The sequence below is a fragment of the Falco biarmicus genome, chromosome 6 (assembly GCF_023638135.1).
Source record: "Falco biarmicus isolate bFalBia1 chromosome 6, bFalBia1.pri, whole genome shotgun sequence".
NCBI lineage: Eukaryota > Metazoa > Chordata > Aves > Falconiformes > Falconidae > Falco > Falco biarmicus.
The window spans coordinates 31217936-31243545 of record NC_079293.1 but is presented as its reverse complement, the minus strand read 5'-3'; the positions used below and the strand labels follow the sequence as shown (position 1 = coordinate 31243545).

At 35.4% G+C, this 25610-nt stretch overlaps 1 protein-coding gene across 1 annotated transcript in view; it reads left to right on the top strand.

The window, feature by feature from the left end:
* The window catches only part of NBAS (NBAS subunit of NRZ tethering complex), a 183653-nt gene that overhangs the window by 134842 nt on the left and 23201 nt on the right, over positions 1-25610 (top strand). The window contains exons 47-48 of the mRNA XM_056342886.1: positions 6724-6813; positions 9156-9351. Of these exons, the coding sequence (XP_056198861.1) occupies positions 6724-6813; positions 9156-9351 (286 nt within the window). The remainder of the gene's footprint in view (positions 1-6723; positions 6814-9155; positions 9352-25610) is intronic.

Below are 25610 nucleotides of genomic sequence, written 5' to 3'. Positions count from 1 at the left end.
TGACCCATACTTAGCGCAGTGGAATCTGTGCATCTGGCTTGTTGTTCTCTGTTGGAACAGCTTAACTGAAGAGCACACTTGGTTGCCATTGCTGTTGGACTAGAGCTGAGATGTGAAATGCTCAAGACGGCAAGCAGAGAATGAAGTTCTGGGCTTTTACATCTATATCCCTGTCAGTATTTGTGTTCCCAGGATGAAGGGAACCCAAGATTTTTCTTTCTTTTCTCCCTCCCCCACCCTTGTTGACAGAGTATCAATGAGCTCTTAAGAGTCTTTCTGTCCTTGATGCTCTTTCTCCTTCAGAACAGCACAGAAGTATTTATTTTGGCTTTTTTCTTCTGCAGTCAGATGAAATGAATTCATCGGGGATTTTTTTTTCTTCTCATTTGAGGAAGCTCTAATGGATTTAGTGTTGCTGACTGCCACCTGTTGCCTCTTCTGGGCTGGGTCTTTGATGTACTGAATATTCCAAATGAAATGGCACTGTATTTGTAGCCTAGTAGTTTCAGTAGAGATATTTTCTTCCCCCTCTTCTTCCCCACCCCCCACCCCCTCCTTTGGGTGGGAGGGGAAGAGATGATTTTGTGTCATTCATGATAAATGAACAGATAGTTCTCATTTAACTATTCATACAAAACTCTCTTCTGAAGTATTTCTGATCCAAAGAGGCATGCAACAAGTGTGAAAGAGTATTCTGTTGTTAGATGGCTGCTAGACACTTTATCACTTCTAAGACCAGTTTAGATAGATAAAACTTTGGGAATTTATCTTGCTCTTATGCATGCAGAAAAATTATGTGGGCCAGGTGACCGGAATGCACATACCAGAAATAGAGAAACAAGTCTAGCATGGAAAATAATCTATGGCTCTACCTTTTCTTCAGCATCTATGTATATATTACAGCAGACTGAAGTGCCACAAATGAAAAGAAGGCAGCCTGTCAAAGCGTCTGCAGTCTTATTTGGCAGAAAATGGATTTATCCTGTCACTCGGTTGCTTATTCGTAGTATCCTCAATGATTGTAGAGCTTTTGTAAAGAACCATAAGTAATACTGTCTTTCTTGTCTGGGTTTGTGCATCTGATGAAAAATAATTTGCCTTTAGATAATCACTGTTGTGCTGTTTCTGCCTGAAATATAACAGTGTGATGCATCTGGATATAAAGCTCACAGAGTCGAGTTATTTCAACTATAATGAGTCTCATTAACATGCAGAGTATGATAAACCTATGAAAATTCTCCTTTCTACTCTGCTGCTTAACAACATTTTCCTGTGAACTGAAATATTTGTTCTTTATATGCATTGCAAGCCTGGAATGTTGGCAAGTTGATTTAAAGTTCTGGGGTTAAAATGATGACCAATTACTCCTATGCAGCACTCTCCACTAAAGAAGGGAATGTCTGTCTCCCTGGTAGAGAAAACTGTAATGGCAAAGATGGGAGAAGTAGTTGAAGGCTTCAGATAAAATCATTTGGTGTGTGATGTGACCTAATGTGGTTGTGTGTTTTTGTTGTTTGGTTGGGGTTTTTTGTTTGTTGTTTGATTTTGTTTTTCCTTTGTGGGGAAGGGGAAGATCCTTTCATGTCATCTATGCTAAATGAACAGATACTAACCTGTGGAAAGTTTTCTACTACAATGATAGAGCATGAAGTAAAAAAAAAATACTTGAAATAATATCCTCTCTATTATGAATTTCAGTAAGAGGATAATATTATAAAGTTGCAACACTCTAAACACAGGGGGCTATTAAAAGAAAGGTTGTTGCTTGGCATCTCTTAAGCCTGCTGGTATTAATGTGGTTGCTGTGAATAAAGCTGGATGCATGTCTATTGTATGCTCAGATGTTAGTTTTCAGGCTAGAACATAATACAAATGAAAACTTATTAACTACATTTTGCCCAGTACTTGCATGTCAAGGTTAATAGGCAAAAACGGTAATTAAAGAAGTAGTCTTGTACGCGTACCTGGAATTACAAAATACTGTTCAATAAATGAAACATTTCAAGGGAAAACTCTTCAGGTTTGTTTATTGGAGCTTTGATATGTTATACAATGTGGCTGTTTTATACAATAGTTTTGAAAGAAATAGAGTTGGAAAATTCCTTCTTTGACAATTAACCTTCACAGTAGCAGTTGTAAGGTTATAACACTGAACTTGGATTTTCCGTAGCTATGGTGACAGGGAATGTGACTTAAGGTATTGTATCTATAAGTGAAACAGTCCTGTATGGATGTGAAAAATCATGGTAGCGTCAGTGCTTCACCTGAAAGTCAAGCGTCAATCCACCGCTTCTGTGATTGAAAATATGCATCTTTTCTTTCAGTTTCATAACTATAACCCCCCTTCAAACACAGGAAAAGATCTTCTGTTACTAGTATATTTACTGACTATTGCAGAAGAACCTTCTAGGAAGTATTGCTTTTATGAAAGATTAGAAAAGTTAGTTTTTGGCTTCATTTTTCAACAGCATACAGTATCACAGGCTTAGATTCTGACACCTTCTCAGAACCAGACTTCTTGTTAAATAAAAAATACAATTATTTGCCTAATATTATGTACTTATATTGTGATTTCAGGAGCAGTATTGTCTAGTTCTGTTAACTAATTTCATCTCCTTGACTCTCTAATTCTGGCATATGAAATTCAAAGTAGAAGCTCTTGCAGTGGTATGTATAAAATCTCTCCAGCAGAGCACATCTGCATACTTATACATATATTGTATGGGGCACTTCCTTGTTTGTCTATGGAAACGGCTACTATAAATAAAAATCAGTTGCCTCTTCAGTAGAAATCATGCACTTGTGAAAAAAACGCAAAAAATTTTGGTAACGATGGTAGTCTGATTAGACTTATTTAAGATTCAATTTAATCCATTACCCGAGATTACTCACATGACACACTAGAGACTTTCCATGATCCATGACCTAGTTCATGGTTTGTTAGTCAGGGAAGACAGATCATCTGTTGAAATTATGACCTCCTTCATTTGCAGCTCCTAAATGCCTTATCTTAGGTGTTCACCTGGATGTAGCATTTCTTGGAATTTTGGAAGTATTCACCAGGCAGTGAGCAAGAATGGTTTGGTGAAATATTGAGTTCTTGTTTAATGGCCAGTGTTTCATGAAGGTGGTAAAACCAGCTTTTATTAGACTGCGTAGCTAACTTCGAAGGAAAAAGGCCATTTTTTTTTTACTATCTCATCTCACTTGAGCAGGGGTCATACAGATTAATTTTGTATCTTGGATATCATAATTGCATAATATTTCTGATTGAAATGATCGTTTGGCATTATGAGTTTTTTCCCCAGCTTTGAACATTCATACCAATGATACTTTATTTTCTTATTTTCCTGAGATTTACAGGAAACACGGAAAGAGGAAAATAAGGCTGGAGAAATAAGATTATATCAAGTATTTTCAATGATACTGTAATTAGGTTAAAAGATTTAGTTGAAGTTAATTTATTCTCCTTTCAAGCATTCTTTGTACTTTATTGTGTTTGAGGAACTTGATTAAATATGCATCACTTTTTCTGAAGCTGTACTGAAATCAAAATAAGCCTTTATCAGTGTAATTACACCAGACTCATACCTAGGAGTTTTGAAGTGAACACTGAACCCTGTTCTGTTGCTTAGAACATGCATAAAATAGCATATAATCTGTGTGGAAGACTAATCCTTCCTTAATTATATTTGTTTCTGTTAGTAGCTGCTTATTTCTAATCATTAATTATTAAGAAAAGAACAAGGCAACAATCTGTAGAAACTTGACATGATTATTTGTCTCGTGAGCTGTAATTTCGTTTTGGTTTCTCTAACCATTAGGCAGTAAAGGCAATATTAAGCTTAAAAAAGAGTGTTAGCTTTCAATCTTTGCAAATTTCTTTCAAAAATAATTTCTTGTTCTAGAGAACTGTAACTTCCTGCTTAGTGTTCACCTTTTTTATGCTTTCCCCCTGCTTAGTAGAATAGTACCTGCCTGTGTATAACAAAATCGAAGCTTTCTGTAAATGTTCATATATGTATTGTACTTGAAAACTGGTTTCACAGATGTATTGTCTGAAACAGTGGTTTTCTGTTTTCAGAAATGCCCATTAATTTTACGTATGTTTCTTTTGACTTGAGTGTTTTTGAGATGTTCAGAGCCTGATTGTGATAGGAGCTAATGGCTTTCATTTCTAATGAGAGATATGAAGGCGTTTTGAAGAGCAGGTCCAAAACTGTCAATATCCAAAATAAAAGTATTGCTGGGCAGTCTCTTTGATATGGAAGTTGCTTAATGTATACTAAAGATAATTTAGGGTAAGAAGAGCTGTAAGATCTCCACTTCTGTAGTCCATAGAATCATAGAATAGTTTGGGTTGAAAGAGACCTTTGAAGGTCACCTAGTCCAGCCCCCCTGCAGCAAGCAGGGACATCTTCAGCTAGCTCAGGTTACTCAGAGCCCTGTCCAACTCGACTTCGATCTACCCCTTGTCCTGCTAAAATGTTTGTCCCCATCTTTCTACAAGCCCCCTTTAAGTACTAGAAGGCAGCAAGTGTCCTATTCTTTTCTGTTTCAATCATGATTCTCTTCTTAGTATGCAAGCTTTGTACGTATTCCAGTTTTCTTTGAAGATGTCGTTATTGCCCTTTATAGATGTCTTTTTATTACAAACTTAATTGAAAAAAAACCACAAAAAGCATAATAATACAGGAAAATTTAAATCTGTCCTGTAAATAGAATGTTGATGAAGAAGCTTATATCTGTCTTCAGTCTGGGAACATATTTTAAACTTTCTTAGTTCGTTTTATTTTAAAACATGTTTGAAACCATCTCCTAATGCATGTAGCTGCTTGTGTACTGCTTGTGTAAAATGATTACTTTAATACTGCTGTTCTTTCTACCATTTTCACACTACTGCAGCATTGGTAATCTTAATGAAAAATGTAATTCATTCCCCACCCCCCCACCCCCCCAGTGCATTCAGTTCTGTCGAGTTTCCTTTTCTGTGAAAAATACACTTTTTTTTTCTTTCTTTTTTTTATGTGCTTGGTGAAAATAGATTTTTATCTTTTGGACACACATGGCTTTTCAGGAGTCTAAAATACTGGATATTTCTGTACTATAAATTATAATTCGCTTGTTTCCAAATATTCTGAAGATGTTGAGGAAAACACTTAGATTTAAACTTCAGTCCTTTAAAATTTATTTAGCTGCCATATGATAGTATTGGTATTAAGAATGGCAATTCTATCATATTCATATATAACAGTATTTTTTGAGAAAAAGGAGGTGTTATGAACTTTCTACTCCTACTTCAAACTTATGAGTGCAGTATAAATGTACAATGAATATACTAAGGTTTCGTCATGCAACAGATCTTTCATCTGTTCTGAGTGGAGTCACACGGTCTTAAATCTAGTGTTGTTCACAGAAGTGCTGGTTTCCTATCTAAGATAAAAATAAACCCAGAAAAGTTAGAAGTTCTGAATGCAGGAAGATGTTAAAGTTTAGAAAAATTCAGGTCTCTATGCCATAGAGTATAATAATCTTTTAGGCAATCTATTTATCTTACTGAAGTAATAAATGACAGAATTATAAATACTCTCATAACTTGACAAAAAAGTTGTGTAATTGCAGTTGGTTTTACACATTCCTGTCAGCTGTGCAGTGTATTTTTGGCTTTAGACAGAGCGGTCAGGGTAGTCTGGGCATGTATTCATTCTTATTAAGAGATCATATAGGAAGAGGCTGACATTTTTAGTAGCAGGAGAGTTTTGATATACTGATGAACTGTAGAGAAAATACGCTTCATCCCTGGGTTTTTGAGTCACCTTTAGTAAACTAACTTTGGAACTTTTTCTTTCTTTCTTTCTTTTCTTTCTTTTTTTTTTTTTTTTTTTTTTTTGCCTTTCTTTCTCTTTCTTTAATGCAGCATTGACAAACTCTAGAGGGGCAAACCTGTTGTTTTTGTAGTTTTGTAGGGTTTTTTTGCTGAAAATCTTAGCAGAAAATGTTACTTCATTGCATTATGAGTGAAACTATTTTTCCTACCAGAATGTTTCTTTTCCAGTATTTACTACCTTTTGACCTGCAAAACACTTTATTGTAACTGGAATGTGTGACAGGCAGCATAATTCACATTTTTTCCATTCCTACACATGCATAGTGGATGCCATTTCATGGGTGATTTGACCCTTTCCTTTCCCACATGCTGTTCCAGACCACGTACTCCATGCTTCTTAATTTTGTTGTTCTGGTAATCATGAACCTGGTTGATCCAACTAAAAATAAAACCTGAGGATGGGGGGGAAGACATCTGATGAATCAGCAGATAGGATTCTGTTGACTCAGGTTACAGTCAAGTTGGTTTAAACCAATAGTGATACTTGAAAAGAAAAGCCAGTGACATTTATGTGTAACCTTTAATCTGTTTAGTCAATATTGATGAGATCTTTAAGTTAACAAGCCTACATGTGTATATTTTGCTGACCTCATCTGTGTTAGAAGTGCTCCATTTTAGTTATTCTTTTTTCTTTCAAGTTTCACTTAAGTATTTTTAGTAATTCTCTTTCCCGCTCTTGGTGCTCCTCACATTACTTTGACATAAAAATAAAGGTACCACTTAAGTAGGGAAAGTGCTGTAATTATTGAACAAATCATGTAAATCCTAGAAGTGGGTAGAATTGGATACGATATCAAGGACCATTTTAATGGTAATTTTATGTCTTCCCATAACAGTGGAAACAGTGACTCATCTACATCAGTGACAGATCCACTTGGAACCCTGGAAGGCATCATTTCTGCAGTGCATGCAAGTGTGGAGAAAGGGTAAGAACTTCCTGTATGGATTCTTTGGTTAAGACTTTGAAAGATGCTTCTCATGAAAGCAGTGAAGGTACAATACTGAATATGGATGATTTTTCTTCATGGTTATATATAATGGGATTGCACTTAATTTTCTGAGGCTTTATTCTGGAACAGTCTGTCGTCAGGTTCAAAATATGAGCCCTGACAGAAGCCTTTATTTGATCATTAAGTCAACGAACATAAAATTTAGATAAGACAGAAGCCTTTATTTGATCATTAAGTCAACGAACATAAAATTTAGATAAGCATGTATTACGGTGATTTGAGAAAATGTTTCTTCTGCTGTGACTATTGCAGACTGTGTATCTACCAGGAGTACTTTACTGCTTCTGTTTTAGTTTAGAAGGTAAAATTACAAATAATAATTACTCACTTTCAGATATCTGAATTTAGATAGGTAAATTTGTCAGTATTTGTAAGGTATAGTGCAGAAACAATTCCACAAATGCTGTATGATGCTTCACTGCATATTCCCCCCCCCCCCCCCCCCCCCCTCATGTTTTGGCCGTGTTCTGATTTCGAGTCACATAATGGTCTGTATGTCTCACTGACATTTTCCATTGCATTTCTACTAAAGACAAGAAAGAATAAAAAACACAACAAAACAACACAGTTTTCTTTCCAGACATATAAACTCATGTATGATGATAATAATAATAAAACCCTATACTCTCTGCTAGCCACAAAAAACAATTACGCTATTGTGTGGAGGCTTCTCCACTGACATTAAATTAGTTAAATATTAGGTACTGAAGTAGACTGAATTGATGTCAAAATCTACAGTAAATCTCATTTGCAATATTTAAGGTAGAACCAGAGAGTCAGTACTATTTTATTCTGAGGTGAATTTTCTGGAGTTTATTTGTGTACTTCATCAACATTTAACTGCTGAAACAATAAGCTGGAGTGAAAGTCATTGTGATTACAAGGGATAGCTTACATTCATTTAAATACTTGTTCTTATTTGTTGACTTAAATCTCAGCTATTACATTTAAAAAATATAAATCTTTCCCTCAGGAAAACATATATAAACATCAAATGTGAGCTCTACAAAACTGAAATATTCCAGCAGGTCCTCTTAATTCCCAAGCTTTTAATTTACAGTTTGAATGCCACCTGTTCAGCAGAGGCATGTCTAATTTAGCTGAAGTTCTGAGCTAACAGCATCAAGCAGACAATATAAAGCCTAAGTAAAATTGAAATCCATGTAATATGAAAACCTAAGCTGTCAATGTTTATTATTTCAGGGCTGTAAGACAGGTTAAATTGGTGTTTTCTGTCTGATACTACTTTCCCATCTGTCTTGTTAAGACAAATAAGGGAACATTAGTTATAAATCACACTCCACCTGGAACCACTTTCTTGAAATGTTTTTTTAAGAAAAAAAATTAGCTTTAGTTTAAAATAATACTGAAAGATAGCAGAATGGCATTTACTGATTTGTTACATGCTAGTTTATAGACTCTAAGGTCAGAACAGATGATTCTGTCTGCAGCTGCTCGCTGGTTGGTGAGTTCATGGTAATCTGAACTGTAAATGCTTTCACACAGTTAGAATGTATTCAATATAATATACTTTTTGAATCAGATTATTTAATTAAGAGTTTTTCTAATTTTTCTAATTAGCCAAGTCAGAAAACCTCAAAACCTTATTTTAACAGCGCTTTTTTTTTTTTCTCCCCTTTCTAGGGATTATGGGCATTTTTAATCATCATACTATAACATATAAAAAGCAAGCTGGCTAGAGATGGCCCAGAAAAAGAATAAGAAATTACTAGAGTTACAATCAGGAGAAACTAATTTGTGTATGTGGTGTTTAAAGAAGGGACTTGTAAGGCAAGAAAGAAAATATATGGCAATATGAATAAGCATCACATATTAAAATGTCATACTTAAAATGCAGGCAGTCAAGGTGGTTTTCCATAAAGTCATATGGCATGGAAGTACAGGCGTTGATCAGGATCAGACACTATAGAAAGGCTTGCATTTTCAGGTGCAGAAATCCAGCACAACGATACAGTTGGCAGGCAAGGTAGATATGGGAGAATATGTAACTGTATAGATGGATTTCTATGGTATTACATGGTTATTTGAAGTTCAAAAAAAGTTCTTACACAACTGAGCTTTAGGCACCTGATTTACAAAGGCTAGTTTCTCTGCAGTCTCACAGAAGTGAGCTCTTTCATTTCTAGTGTTAAGTATTTGTTATGCATTGAATGTACCTGTTAACAGCTTTGAAAATACATGCAGTGCTCTCATTAGGATTACCAAGGACTGTTTAACACAGTATTGTTTAATTACAGGGAGAAAGTAGTTTCTTCAGATGACCTCCTGGAGTGGTTGAGACCGTTCTGTGGTGATGACTCTTTAGCAGTGAAGCCTCGCATCAGAGTATTGCAAATTTTGGAGCAAGCCTTCCATCTCAGTGATGAGGATAGCAAGCTACTTGTGTACTTCAGGACACAAGCTGTTCTCAGAGCTTGCTGGCCTGAAACAAAGGTATTAATATTGATTGCTATAAATGTTAGCTTAAGACTGTTTTTATGCAAGGATTATATGATGAAATGGTGGTTTGCAATTTATGATTGTGATACATGATGTTGGTATGGGAACTAATCCTGCCTTCCTTTTGAGTCAGGTTTCTAATACATTATGATTCTTTGAAGTTCTGTAAAGTTAATGGACATCTCAGCTTTTCTTTGGGATCAGAAGTACATAATACCAAACTTGATTAAACACTAATGATTTTCTTGCATTGGAAGGTCCAAGCATTGACTTTGCAGTTTTTGTATGATCTTTCTTTTCTGACCATTTATTCTGTCTGTTTTACCTTCCTTCTTTATGTGACACTATAGTCAGAATGATAGTTACTGACCACTGTCTCTTTTTTCTGTGGTCTTTAAGTATTATTCCATTAACGTGTAGTAGGAACCTTAAGGACTTTCTCAATGGAAAGGCTTGATTGATAGGGAATGCATTCATAGTCTGCTGTTGTCACCCAAGAGACAGCACGTAACTGAAAGATAGTTGCTTAAAACCAGCTCATACCTTTAACTGCCCAAGTGATAGTTTTAAGTCTTTTTTTGGTGTAAAGTCAAGAAAAAAACAAGGTCAAATTGTTCATGAAAGAAGTTACTCTTAGCTGTTTGTTTCCAGCTAAGAAAGACAGAGTGCTTCTAGTTCATGTTTTAAAGACTATAACAGGTTAACTTTCTTTCTGAATCAAAGGGTGACAAAATGTCTTTCATTTTTTTAAGTACGTGTAGAAGTTGATCTAAGACTAATAAGGATCATCTAGTGAATGTTCTCAGGAGCGAAAATGCTTGAATTTGTCAAGTAGTATATTAAAAATTCCATATGTGCAAAAAAGGCTCTGGTTATTCATTAATATTTTAACTGCTTGATTTTATGACTCATTTTGGTGAAGTGCTTAATATCAACATACATATTTTTAGATGTTCTACATTTCTAAGTACTATGAAAATATACTAAAGGCTTAACAGGAAGACAGGAAGGTATAGTCTTGTCTTTGAAGCTTGTGCCATTTTGAAATCATTTAAGTATCACTTGCTGCTTGTAGAAGTGTTCAGAAGCAGAGTTACTTTTCATCCATTTCCTATAGGCCTCCTCTCCCCCAATGCCAACCTTATAGAACTAAAATATAATATTTCTAATACTTCCTCAAAAAGCTATGCATAAAACCGTTTTATATTCATATAAAACAAAAGCAGTATTTCAGTCGTGACTCACTGTGCTAAGATCATCCAAGGGAATAATCCTAATAAAAATCTTCAAAGTAAAATAAAATGCTTATCTCTGGCTTGCTTTAGAAATTACTTTTTCTCTTGCATTCACGGTAATACCAGCAGTTAACTCTTCAACTGCTCTTCAGGTGTCTGTCTATGATTGGATTCTTCGTCTTCAGTTCAATCCTTTGTCAGTATTTGTGTTGCTTGTGACCTGCTTTCCAATCCAAAAGCATTTCAGGTCTAAAAGAAAAAAGTTACAAGTAGATAATAGCTTTCAGCCATGTCTGTAGAAGACAGAAAAAGAACCTGTATTTGACAGAAAGCTTGTGAGACTCCTTATAGTTGTTTGAAAAATACGTAAGATAAGATTACTTTTATTTTCTCCTGTAATTTGGTAAGTCAAAATGCGTGTAACTTTTCAACATGAAACTCACATCCATTTGCTTTTGTCTCATGATGTTTTAGGAATTACTTGAATGCATGACATATGCTTCTGGCTGATGCGTTGCTTACTGCCCTCCAGGACCCTCAGGGTCCTCTCAGCAGAGCTGCTCCCCAGCCTGGCTGTCCCCACCTGTGCTGTCCCAGGTGCAGCATGGTTGCTAAATCTGGTGTGATTCTTGTTGGTGCAATCTTCCAGCTTGTTTTGGTCCCTTCATATAGTCAGCTAATAATTTCTCTCTCTTGAAGTGGTGGATTTTTAGAATACTCCTAGTTTCAGGCAGGAAAACATACCTGTTTCTTGTGAGGGAAGAAGTTTGTACTGACTATAAGCAGAAGTCCATTTGCTCATAACACAGAGTTGCCGATTGCTTCAATGCTTTACTTTTTTTCTGATGAGTAAGCAAGTAGTGCAAGAAGCCATGTAGTAAAAAGCTTAAGTACTATGCTAGATAAGCTCAAACCTTTCAGACCTGATTGTATTTAAATGTCTATACTATATTGTAATATAAAATTATCTGTGTATAGTATTTATTATTTAGCTAAGTTCAGAAGTAGTTTTCATGCTTAGCAATAGTGAAAGCTGTACTTATAGTACATTCATAAAAATCATTGATTTTTCACCCCAATTCCTGCTACAGAATGCAGTGTCCTGTTGGAACACATTTAAAAATTATTCTGTTTTAAATGTCAGTTCAAGCTAAATGTGTTAGATCAGAACCCTTTATTTTCATTGAATATTTTGTGCTAGGTAACTTATGTGTGATTTAGTCAGGAGAGTCATATTGGTTTGTCCATTAGGTACCAGTCATTGAAATTCAGAGTTCTTCATGAATGTCCAAGAAAACAAATGAGTGACCCACTACTAAGACTATTCTTTTTTTCTTTTTCTCTTTGAAAGTCAGCTGATGTCAAATGCTGGTGTACAAGTTGGTATTAGAAAAAGCAAGTGATGACCTTATTTGATGATTAGTTTTGCTTATTTTGTGAATTAACAAACAGGGAAAATAGCATATTGAAAACTACATTTCACAATCCTTCATGGTATGTTAGTAAAACAAGAACCCTGCAGAATTCAGTGGCTGCATGACTGTTGAAAAGTGAAAAGAGAGATTTGTATATGAGCTTTTGGCAAAGCATTAATTAAGCAAGTTTTTCATGCAAGTTAATGCTTCAGGTGCTTCAAAAGCAGCCCTGTTCTACAGAAGGGGATGTTGAAGCACAATTTAAAAGTCCGATCAGCTTGCTCTGTAATCCTGTGTGAAGCAGGGTCAGAAGGTAAACATAAGGCATTACATCTTTCAAACACGTGCTCAGACTGCTGTGTCAGTCTGCCTTGTCTGTAGGTATCAATTTCTCTAGTGTCACTACACCTTTATTAATTTGGTCATTTTTTCTCCTCCAGCAAAGTAGTAAAAAAAAAACCAACAAAAAACCAACCACATTTAAAAAGAAAAAAAAAAAAGAGGGGGGGTGGATTGAATGCTGGTTTTAGATTGTAGAGGAATGTATTTAAAGGTTGTTGGGTTTGGGTGTTGGTTGGGTTTTTTTTCATGAACTTTAAATTGCAAGTATTTCAAAAATTTATCCCTTATCTTACTTCCAGATTGTTTTATCCTTACTTGCTTGGGATTTTTTACATGGTTTGAGGGTTTCCCTCTTTTCCTTTACCATTCCTTGGCATAGAAAGCGAGAACAGATATTATAAAGGATGAATGTGGATTTTTTTTGAGTAAAGATAAGTTTAATGATATTGCAGTGTTCAATTACCAGAAAATGTGTGAAAGCCACCCTCAGTGTGTCTAGTAATCCTCTTAGTCAGACTTTGCATACATCAAGGAGGGACTTAATATTTAATTATGCTGTAGGTGCTGTAAGTAGTGGTCCCACAAATCAATGTACTACTGGGAAACAGGCCAGCTCTTACAAAATTAAAAATGTACTTTATAGAAGCAGCTACCTATCAAACAGTCAGAAACACAGCAATTTCCAGTTCTCTAATGATTAGTTAACAAAATTAAAAATTCAGGGATCCTCATTTTTCAAAGGCTTGAGAGTCTTTAATTCACATTCCAGTAGCATCCCACGCTACTGGAGGAAGGAGGCATGTGTTGTTTTAATCCCTTTGATGAGTTTTATCTGAGCTCTTCAGGTTCTGTAATTTTCTAGTTAATTGGTGCATGAAAAATATGGGTCAAAATACTGACTTATTTATATATTACAAAAATGTTGGGGAGGGAGAAAAACATGCTATAGAATGTTCATCTCAAATTTTAGCTTTATTCATCTAAGATAGGAAATCCATTTGTTTTCACATAATATATAAAAATATCTTCTGTAATGTCTCACAGCACTGGTGTAAGTAAGGTATCAACTAACAGGTTATGTGTGTGTATGTAGTAGTTCAGTTCAGTGACCACTTGCAGATATAAGTTACAGTAATAAGAGTTAGAGTTTTGCCCAAGGAAGTTACAGCGGCACTGGTAAAGATTTTGTAGGTAAACCAGGGGTTAGTTAAAGGTAAAAAGTTAGTATTTCTGAAGCTTCTCATCTTAAAAGGATTGTTTATTATATGCAAATGCAAAATGTAATTGCTAGTTGCATGCTACTTACATGCAAATAGCTTTGTCATTTAGAGAAGCTAATCTCATTTAGCCTTTCCCCTCATGTTGTTATGTTACGTTTTTTTCATTATCTTGGGGTATACAGAGCTGCTGAGGGCTAAGTGTTTTTGAAAACTGGAAGGGATATCTAATACAAATTTAAGACTGTAACTTTAAGCACCTTTCTTATTGTATCTGTGGGTTTTTTTCTTTGTAAAGTTTAGCTTTGAAAATTTGCCAGATTAATTTGTATGTGTTGTGTATGTCATATGTACATTTACCCTTCCTTCATATAGGCAATTTATGTATGCCATATGCGAGTTTTATGTGTCTTAGCAACCTTAGTAATGTCTACATTTAACATAATGAGTTTCTGACAACTTGGGTATGGCTGTCAAGCCTCCATTGCTCTTTTGGTCCTCTTCCCCCAGTATATGAAAAATGTGTATCTTCATATGACTTCATAAAGAAAGGTTTCAACAGGAATAAGTCAATGTCCAGTGATTTTCAACTTTTTCCCATTGCCTCTGCTTGTGTCAGAGAGATTTAAACCTAAGGGCTTGGAAAGCGCAGTGAAATTTAACAATTCCCAAGTCAATTTTGCTGAAGTCATTTACTGAGTAACAATGACCTGTATTTAGCTTGATCTGGTAAAATACATGTGAAGGAGCTGTATCTGTTTAATCCTCAGCCATCTTTAATTTGTGAAAAATGCTTAATTAGAAGAAAGATTTATGGTTCTATCAACTTTGAGTAAATTTGTTACGATGTTGTTTATAATTCTAGAGACATTGTGTCTCTGCTAGTAATGCATAAAAATTAAGTTTAAGAAATTTAATTTCAGTTTTAATTAATATTTTAAAACACTAATTTCCGTTCCTTGAAGATGCAATTTATCCGTATGAGAACACGTGAATTGTATTTTTTCTGGGAACATAAATTGTAGCATGTATGATTAATTAAATACTTTAAGATGCAAATGAAATATTTTTCATTAACTACACAAGTAAAATAGATAAGACAAAGTGGAGAGGAAAGCAGCAGAGCCTGAATGAACATGATGGTTTTGAATGTGAGCCCTGGGTACTGTGGTATTCTGTGACTAGCAGTAGTGGCTTCAGAGGAAGATAGTGCTCTGGAGTGGATTCATGGAGGATAAGTCACTTTCTGTATTAGGCCTTTTGTACTAAAGGTATAAGTGGACCATGGTTTAGACTTTGCATATTCTGCTTTTATTTCAGTTTCAGAGAAATTAAGAGCTCATTAGAGATGTATTCCAAGTTCTATTATTATGTTGCAAAGAAACTATATGAACTGTGATTCAGCCTTGAGTGTGTCTTGCTACATTTGTGGCATTGGTGCGCCATACAGCATTGAATGCCAAACGTGCCAAAACTTTATAGAAGGATTTATATTTTTAACCTCTTTATGTGATTTGGTATGTGGTGGCGTTCTATGTTTTATAGGATAGTAAAAGCCAGAAAATCAAAGTCCCTGCTCTGTTCTGTGTACTTCATCAGTTTTTTCCTTATTCTGTGGTTTAGTCAGTTTAAGCAAACAATTCTAGTCACGTTACCTCATCCACAGTGTTTTCTGCCTCTGTAACTATTCTCCCCTCTATCTTGGAGCCCACTGTGATATGCAGTATACCTCCTGAAAGGAGGTAATGAGAGAAAGGAATGTGATGTTTGTGTGGAAATGAACAGTCTATGCTTGTGCATTCCCAACACCTTGATTGCTCTCTTGACTTCAGCTGTATTTTAACCAGAGGTCTCTGACTTTCATTCAGTGAGGCTCAGGATCTTGTTTTGACTTGGTGAGACTAATTTAGCATAGCTTAAAATGTGAAGACTTTACCATTGTTACATTTTATTTGCCATCATATTTACTAATCCTAGAATTTTCTTTTTTTTTAGGTCGATCAGAGGTTTCTTTTTACAGTGTCCTTGACAAACATAATGTAGCTTATTTGTGTGCAGTATTATCTGTTCTATGCTTGCAGTGCTCCAAAACCATCATTTAATTTATATAAGCAAAGAAGCAGTCATAAAATGCTGATAAATTCTACTTTTTACCTTTATCATTTGATTATAACCAGGGTTTTTTGTTTGTGCTTTTTGGTTTTGTTCCTGTTAGCGGATAAAGGTCTTAAGAGTTTTCTAGTCAGGAATGTTGTTAAAAGCCTTTAAAAAAATAAATAAATTGTAAAACTGGGGAGGGGGTTTAGGCATTATTTTGTTAATATCTCAATATTTTGTATTAATAACTGTGACATTCAGTTGATATCCTTTTTTTTAAAAAAAAGTCTTACCTTGTTCCATCAACCATCTTGCTAGCTGATGCTTCCTATTCAGAGGTCTGTAAACTGTGCATATCTGAGGAGCCCCTCTCAGTATTCTTAAAGTAGTTCTTCATAGTAATTTCTGATAGGTCATGTTGATTGAGAGTGTGAGGGGGTTTTCCATATTTTTGCTATTATTACATAAGGACTCATCTATGATGGCTGTGGCTGGGATTCTCACTACATCAAATTAAGAAGAAAACCACCAATTGCAGTGCTTACGTAATGCCATTGCATGATGCTGCCTACCTTTGATTATTTTTATGGCTGCAATAGAGCTTCTCGTTTATTTCATTTTTTACAGCTTAAATTATTCTGTGGGATCCATCTACCTGGTACTTTAAGTGCTCCTGGCATAGGTCATAAATATGGATAGACACTGGAGGAACTTTTCATAAAAATTTCTCTTTTCTTTTTTTTTTTTTCCCTGAAAATAGTAGTACTGAAATAATATTTAAAACTGGAGTCCACATCAACAACTCATTGTTCCTAAAAGAGTATATTAGTATATTCCGAGTTGTTCTTTCTAAAAATTTATCTTTTACCTTGTCAGTTTTGTCGTATCTGCAGGATGTCATTTTGGAAAGATTGTTTTTTGACAAATTTTCATTTACATGAAAAACAGCTTTTAAAATCATTTTCCCTCAGTTAGCAAAATTGCAGACTTTTATTACCAAGACAATTATACATTCACCTCAATACTGGGAGCTTGTGTATGCACTGCTGCTTGATGGTAGTGATGATCAGAAAAGGTAAAATGAAGAGCCACTTGCATAAGGTATAGAGGGAAATGGCTGACACTAATTTCACAGCTTAAAGTTAGAAGTAATATTTAAGGATTAAAATATTGTCATTTCCAATCTGCATCTTCCAACAGTCTTTTCTGTCCTAAGTGTGAAGTATCTATATTATACATAGATAAGAAATATGAAACAGTGAATAGTAGCTGGCGCATACAAGTAAAATGACTTACATGGTTTTAAGTCCCCATTGTTGCACAGATGTTAGTTTTAGGCATGATTTACATAGATCCAAATTGTTACCTATTAACTGACACCTCATCAATATCCTTTGTAAATTACATGTATGTTAATCCTGTCTCTTTCAGTTCTAGCTGGCTAGATACATAAATCTTTCAAAAGCATAATTTTTTCATTTGCCCTTATCTCTCTATCAATATCTATATACAGTCTTCAGAGGTTTTTTTCTGTACTAAAATGTGTTTGCAGATTAGGACATAGTCTCCTGCAGAATACAAATGAATGGATTTTACTTTCCACGCGAGTTACGCATTTTTGTGCGTTAGGCAACGTGTTTGTGTTTATTGAATCTACATGCATTTCTTAGTGTTACTGAGCTACCTATCAAGCAGATAAGGAGTTAAACAATACATAAATCGGTTCCGAAGAAAAAAGTTATTGGGTATTTCTGCAAGACAGGCAACTCAAGATGTGGCTGAACCTTTGTTTAATTCATCACCAGTAGGCTTCTGGTTGATTTGTTTCTAAACTTGAATCCCTTAACTTGCTTATCCTGTTCACTGGCTTCAGTTTGAGTAGGATTTGACCTGTGAGATTATGCACATCCCTTTAGTATCTGTGTGCAGCAGGCATTCATATATGGTCGGCACTCATATTCACAGTAATTTTTAATTTGTGAAGTCCAGCTTTGGGGAAAGTGCAAGAAAGCCTGGCATCAGTGTGATCTCTCCTTTTGGGTAGAAGCTGTGGGTTGTGAACACTGAATTTGTAAGGCAAAACCCTTGACTTCAGTTTTAATTTTGTATTGGTTGCTCTAAGATTGTTGTTTTGATAGCAGACTCTTCCTTCTGGTCTGCCAGGCAGTGGCTGTTTTTTCCGAAGTCTAGATCATATCAACCCGTGTTCTCTTTGTGAGTTGAGAACTTGGACTATGTTCCACCATGAACTGCTGTCTTCTTGTTGGTCTTAAACTCAGATGAAGGGGTGATGTGAGACAGCCTTTACATCACTGTCTCAGCTTATATCCCCCCTAGTAATGTAAATCAACAGTACTTTGAATGTGGTGGGGTTTTGTTGGTTTTGGTGTGTTGTTGGTGTTTTTTTAAAAGTGAATATTCCTTAACAAAGGTGTTGCTTTTTATTAACTGGGATAAATCCATAAGCATAGCTTCATAAAGGCATCTTTCAAGCAAAGGAGTTTAATCTGCAGCATTGGTAGGCTGCAAACCAGATTGTGTTTTTTCCTACGGTGTCTTTTCATATAATAGAACTAACGGCCATCATTGTATGGGAGCATTTGTGAGACCAGTAGAACAGTTTTTTAAAAGTTGCCATGTCTCAGCTGTGACTTACTACCATTTAAGTTTCCGTTTACCAAGTTCTAAAATGGTTTGAGAGTAGGATTATCCACATGTAAATTCGGGCAGATGGAGAAAGTAAGATGAAAAAGTCTCATTTAGAACTGACAGGTTCCTCTGCCATGGGGGGGAGGGGGGTGGGTGGGTGAATATATTTGGAATACATTTCTGAGAAAGTAAAAGTCATCTGTGCTAAAGGAAAGATGGACATCTCGAATGACACATTGGCATACATTTTTTCTCTTTTGTTATGGAATTTAGTGCACAAGAAATCTTTGAACTTGAAGGTTTACAATTTACTTGTATGTATGCAGTCTTCAAATTGCACTTTTCTTATCCAGCAGTGGTGTGAATAAACTAACACTTTTAATCTAAACCACAGCTTTCTGTGATTTTTCTTAAAAGTAAAATTTCTTATCAGCTTTACAAAAAAGGCTTTCCAAAAATAGGAAGCGCGGTACTGAGATTTAATGATCAGTAAAGCAGCAGTTTGTCAGTGTCTCATCATAGTCATTTGGCAGTGTTCCTTTTTCTAGGAAATCTTTTGAATTTAATTCTAAAACATTGTGAATATTTAAAGTATATAAAACCTAGTGCTGCATGAATGTGTTCTTTAAACTATTCTTAATTGCTTTTAACTCTGTTCATGGCAATATAGTGCTAGGACACAGAGTGAAAGGTACTACATCACGTTATTGTTTAAACTTCCAATTTTCTATAAAAACTGGGGAAAGAACTTCAAGGAGATACTAAGTTTGAGATGAAGTCTTTAAAATATGTCTTTGAGAAGCAAGTTTAGCTTGACCCCTTGACTCCTATTCAGCTACCTTGTGAGAGTACATGTTTCACATATGGAAAATTTTAAGCTTACTTGAGTCCCTCTAGTCCCCCAATTCCACTTGGAAACTGCATATAATGAAATATTGTGGTCCCAGTATGTTTTCATAATGTAAATTTTAAGTAGTGTTTGAGTATATAAAAATGTCAATGCTAATTCAGATCAAGGTCCAATCCAGCTTGGTATTCTGTGTTCAACAGTAGCCAAAAAATCAGATGTGGAAGAAGAGTAGGAAAAGGAAAAGTACATATGAAACTTCGATATTGCCCTCATCTGTGGGTGGTCAGAGGAGGTTAAATTAGGAATAAGAATTGGAAACAATTCTGTGTAGACAAGCTGTAAATTCAGGTGTTACTGTGACAAGATCAAGTAAGTGAAATCTTAATAAAATCAAATAAGGAAGATTTACTTTTTGATTGATAGGTAGGAATAATTTGCCAGAAAGGTACTGAACTTGGTGACACCTTAAACTTGTTTACTTAAGTCAAAAGACTACGTCTATTAGGAAGCATTCTAGCTCTAAACAGAAGTTACAATTTTAATGAAAAAGTATTGGGTAAAATTATGCACAGAGATATGTAGATTATCAGAACAGATTGTAATAATGTCTTCTTCCAGCACTAAAATCTCTTATTAAACTTTGGAGAATGAGACTATAAATATAGCGAGGGAGAAAAAGTGAGGAGAAAGAGTAGTAATTCCCCACTTTTCTTTTTTCTCGGGATCTCCAGTTTCCAGTGTAAGCCTGACAAAACAGATTAGTTCACTGGTTTTTAACCTCTTCTGTCTGCCTGTATGCATGGTCTCCTCCTGACCTGCCTTTAACCAGGTATCTCAAACTGTCCATACCTAACCTTGCAGCTGTGCTCTCGTGGTTACTCTTGACTTTTCTTTCTATGTGCACTTGCCCATATACTGGTAGATAGGTGGCTGAATGACACGGTGGTTTGTTTTTCCAGGCCTTTCACTACTCTCCCCTGCCTGACCCTGTTGTGTGTCTTTGCAGATTTTCCTCTCAATTACAACTTAAAAGTTTTCTTTTTAAAGAAACCCTGCTTTAGAAGTAATGGGGTGCTGACAGTGTATTGGGGAGTACAGCACTTATGGTTTTGCCTTAAAAAAGGGTTTACTGTTGCTCTGGGATGTAAAGGTCTTGAATAAGATGTCTCAATATGTACTTACAGTTTTGCTTTGTTTCACAAGTATATAATGGGTCTAACATCAAAGTTGATAGGAAGTCGAGCATCTTGAAGCAGTTTGAAGAGAATGAAATAAATAATAGCCTTTAAAAACTCCTAATCTTATCTTTGCAGGGTCAGTAGCTACTTGGGTTTACTGGTGATTTTTCACATTTATGTTCATATTGGGAGTAAATAACTTCTAAATATCTATTTGTTAGTCTGTAATTTTGTATGTCTTTTGTAACAAGCTTTTAACTTTGCAGCCTTGTACTTGAAGTAGGCTTCAGTAACTTATGCTCATGCAGACGTTTCAGTAGCTGCACAGATACCAGCAGAATAGGGAACAACAGACTACAGGTTGACCACAAAATTGTGAGGAACAGTTTCTTCAGTGACTGACCCTGACTGGCCTGTTCGTGTAGGAAGGGCAGTATTGTCTTTGCTGATTTACCTAATTAGATTGTAGATTCCTTAAGGCAAGACTCTTGTATTTTTTTTTACCATGAACGGCACACCAAGATGTCAATTAGAGAGATTCAATCAAATTGTTATAAGTCTTTCAGTCATCATTTATAACCCATGTTAAGCCCTGTATAATGTGTGGAAGCAAGTTTTAGCATCAGCATTCCCTATCTTGAAGCTGAATAAAATCTTTCATGTCAGATCTGCCTATTATTTTAAAATGCAGCATAGATGAATTCTCTACCACGAGAACTTGGGTGGGAGGGAGATAAATAACAATGTAGTGCATTTTACAAGGGAGTCCTGACAAACTGAAAATGTATCGTAGCAATAAGGGACTACTCAAATGCCTGCTTAGTGTTTCTATTTTCAATGCGATATTAATTCAAATTTATGCTGCAGTGATGAACATGAACATATTTTGAAATATTTACATTTACAATCTGGTGGATGTAATAAAATGAATTTTATAATCATGTAAATCAGTAGGTTTTTGGTTGCAGCTCTTGAAAACAACTGTCTCTGCCTTTAATATAGAGAGCTGCTTTTAAGCACGGATATAGCTTTTCTCAATAACGAAACAATTACAATGAAGGAAAAGATTTCTCTGATTTCTACATCTCAATTCTTTGGTTACAAACACCCTTATCAATTACTTCCATAAAACATTAGTAGTGAACAAAATCTGTTGATGAAAACAACGGCTTTGCCATGTCACAGGCAGTAAAGACATAATTTGCGAAACAGATTTCATTGTGCAGGCGGAGGTAGAGGTCTGTCTTTGTTAGTTTTCCTGCTCACCATTCTCATATGTAAATAGGTAATCTTTTGTATTTTAAATCAGAGGAAGGACAGGATTGGATTGGCTGAATCTTTTTACTGGCATTTCCATTTTTTAAACAAAACTCTTGAAGTTATCAGCCAAGTTGGTCAGCACCAGATTCTCAAATTATGTAGCTTTAGCAATAAAGCATTTACAGCTCTTATCAGATGTCTCCATCCTTTAGGATCAGGAGAAAATTATATAGTGGCTATCTATGCCTCAGGGACACAATTTAGATACAGCAGTATTCCATGGTTGCTGTAAATACTGATTTTAAACTAACTTCAATTTCAAGGGTGAGATAACGTACGGAACTAAACAACTGATCTTGCATACTGCCATACCAAAGGTTTTCGTTATCAGTCCTGTATGATGTCCAGGGCTTTATTTAACCTTATCATTCTTCAAGTGTATCATGTTATATTTTTTATAAAATTCTAGATTTTTAAAAGGTGCAGAACAAACTTTTGAGGGACTTTGTTTGGACTCTTTTGTGTGTCATATGCAATGAGTATCTATAAAGCAATAACAGAACTACAGAACAAGATGATGAGTCAGATCTTTGTGCGTTGGAAGTGGATAAAGCATGTTGGTTTCAACATCTTGGGCATATAATAGGATTTAATCTGTGATAGAAGAGAACTGTGTAAGTGTTCTAAAGTTTCTATCATCAGGCAGAACAGCTTGGGGTTTTACATGGATACAGAGAAAATGCCTTTCAAGTTCGCTCAGGATGGCCAGTCAGATGAAGGGTATGTTAGTGCTCAGACAATGTACTCTTGAAGAGGCTACAAGTATCTCAACCAACTGCCAGATCCCTCTTTTTATTTATACTTTAGCAGTAATAGCACCCTTGCAATATAATTCACGTTTTGTATATACAACCAAATGTTTTAAAAAAACTTGTGGGAATCTTGTGTGAAGTAACTTCTTACTAGCAAAATGATGTCAGAACTGAGATATTTTGGCCAATTTTTTGATAAATAACTGAACTCCAGCAATAATTTTTTCAACACAGTAGTTCAAGACTGTCCCTGTAAAAATGATTGATTGAACATACACCATGTCAAGTCTCTGCAACTGGTAAGCAGGCCATAACTACTTGATGAAAAATAGCTGGTTTGATGTCTAAAATCATGTAATTCAATGAAGTATATTGTGTGGCCATGCTCAAAGACACTCAAAATAATATATCTTAGATAAAAATAAAATCTGACTTCTGACATACCATAGCTGCCACAGCCTGTAGCTGCAGTCTGCATTCCCATTCAGAACTGTGGTTAATTTTCTGTCTTGATCAATATTTGAGAAAGGTGGACTAATTTTTGTCATTATTAAGCAGAGATAATATGGGATGAGTCAGAACTCTTTTAAGAGCCATGCTAACCACTGGTACCTAGTAACAGAAGAAACTAGTAAAAGATGTAAAAGCCAAGTGCTGATGAGGAGAACATATTAAGTGGAGTTTGTATGGGTTCAGACAGCTAGTAGTATGAAATGTAGTTTTAAGGAACACTCAGTGCTGTTTGTGTAGCCTGTATGTTGCTTTGTGAATTTTCTGAATATTTTTTTAAGGAACATGAGCATATGCAGATGTTGCATATTCTTGATTTTAAACATATGTAGTCCCTCGATAATGAAATCATGTATTTTAACAGTCTAACATAAGGTTTGATTTTAGTTAATTTGTATTTTGTTTTATAATCTATCATAAGTATAATTTCTGAAATTAATTTGCCTAATTGGCTTTCCCATTGTGGTAAATATTTATGCAGCCTTTTATTTTAATGAAAAGCATGAAGGCAGCTGTGTTCCGCTGCCAAAGAGAAGTCATGAAACTAGGGAAAATCAAGACAGAATGGAGAAAATCTGTTGTTAAGACTGAAAGTCCTTGCTTTCTTTTTCCTTGTTTCTTTTCTTTTTTCTTTTTTTTTTTCATATTCCTTTGGGATCATCTGAAGTTCAAGCGTACTCCTCGCTGCCTGGATATGGGCCTTATTATTCTGTTTAGTGACAGATTCTTCTTTACAGGCACTTGTGCTATCAGGGCTCCGAGCAGTTCATGGCAAGTTTTCTTTGCATGATTAATCTTTGAGTGGTTTAGAGGGATGTTTTCGGGTTTTGTTTTTTTTAAAAAAAAGGGGGGGGAGGGGGAAGCTGAAGTAGTATTATCCCATTACCATGGGTTTAGATATGATCATACTTGTAATGCATGCAACAAGGCACAGCATTTCTACAACATTCAGTCATCTGAATCGATCATTCAGAGTCACTACAAAGAACGTTCAATTAAAAGTAGAATTTTTAATCTTTTTGCTGTGTTGTTACAGCTAACAGTAGGCTTGACTAGCCTTGGCAACTTCATCTCAGCTAGCTTTTACCTCTGTTAAGATGAAATTTCTACCTTTTAACACAGTGTGATCTGTTTCTGCTGTGAGAGGTGGCTGCTTCCTCACCATGCTCTCCCTCAGCCTCAGAAAGAGACAATACAGAGGAAAACATGTTCTCTGTGTATGCATGTGTGTATATATACACACACACATACATACCCACACACACATATATAAGTGTAGTAAATATAAATTTTAAGAAACTTATTCCTATGTGTATTGTTTTGTTGTAGCTTATTACTCTGAGGTAATAAGTGATAAGACAAGAGGAAACAGCTTGAAGTTTTTCCATGGGAGGTTTAGATTGGATATTGGGACACATTTCTTCCTGGAAAGGGTTGTCAAGCACATGAACAGGCTGCCCAGGGAAGTGGTTGAGTTACCCACCCCTGGAGGTATTTAAAAGACGTAGATGTGGCACTTAAGGACATGGTTTAGTGGTGGAATTGGCAGTACTAGGCCTACAGCTGGACCCACTGATCTTAAAGGTCTTTTCCACCCTAAAGGATTTTGTGATTCTATGAAGTCATTAAACTTCCGTTTCCTCTATCTTTAGAGCTGCAATTTTAGATCACCGCATGCGCTCTTAAAAGCATGCATACTTACACACTATGTTGCAGCTTTATAATCTCAACTATTTCACAGTAGGTGGAAGTGAAGTCTATTTAAAAAAACATAAAACCCCCTGAGTTTTCAATAGTTTACTTTAAAAACTGTAAGTAATTAATATTGTAGAAAGTTCACTTTATTACTTTTAGTGGGAAATGTAGGTGACTTGAAAAAAGGCCATTATAGAAAGAAATATTGCAGAAATGCACCCCATGTTTGAGAATAAAAGGTTAATTCTTCCAATTTACTTCAAACATATTAATGTGTTTTGTTATGAGCAATCATGTTGCAAGGATCCAGCTGTCCAAAATGCAAGATTATAATGTTAGATTAATTAACCTCATTAAAAAAAAAAGTGAACCCAAGTCTGTATAGATGCATTATTAGGCAGAATTACTGGAATTCAGTTATGTTGAATAGGATGTCTGATCTACCTCTACTCTCATCTACCTTCTGCTACTAATAGCTTAATTTCTGTGACAGCTTTTCTCATCTATTAATATTGTCTGCGCCATTTCTTGCCATTTTTATGATTATCATTAGATCTGCTTTAGTCTGTGTTTTGAAGTAACGTGCTGTTTATGCAGATATACTAAAATATACTCAATGGACTATCCAGAATGCTAGTTACTTGGTTTAAATATTTAAAGAGCTAGTTGCCTGAAAAAGGAGTTTGGGGACAGATGAAGTAATCAGAGGGCTTCTCTCATCTATATAGTACATCATTTACTAAATTGCAAAATGTTTTTGATCCTTAGAGGTTAACATATCTTATGTCCCTTTTACCCTTTCTTGTTCTCCCTTCTCTGTTCAGCCTTGTGATTTAAATATTGAGGATTGCAATGTTTTGTATTAACAAGTATAGATGGAATGTAGGGTTATTGCAAGTGGGTAACAGATATGTGCTGTGTGACATTTGCAGAACAGGGAAGTATTTTAAATGGACAGATCTCAGAAACATTTCTTCACTCTCTAAAATGTTT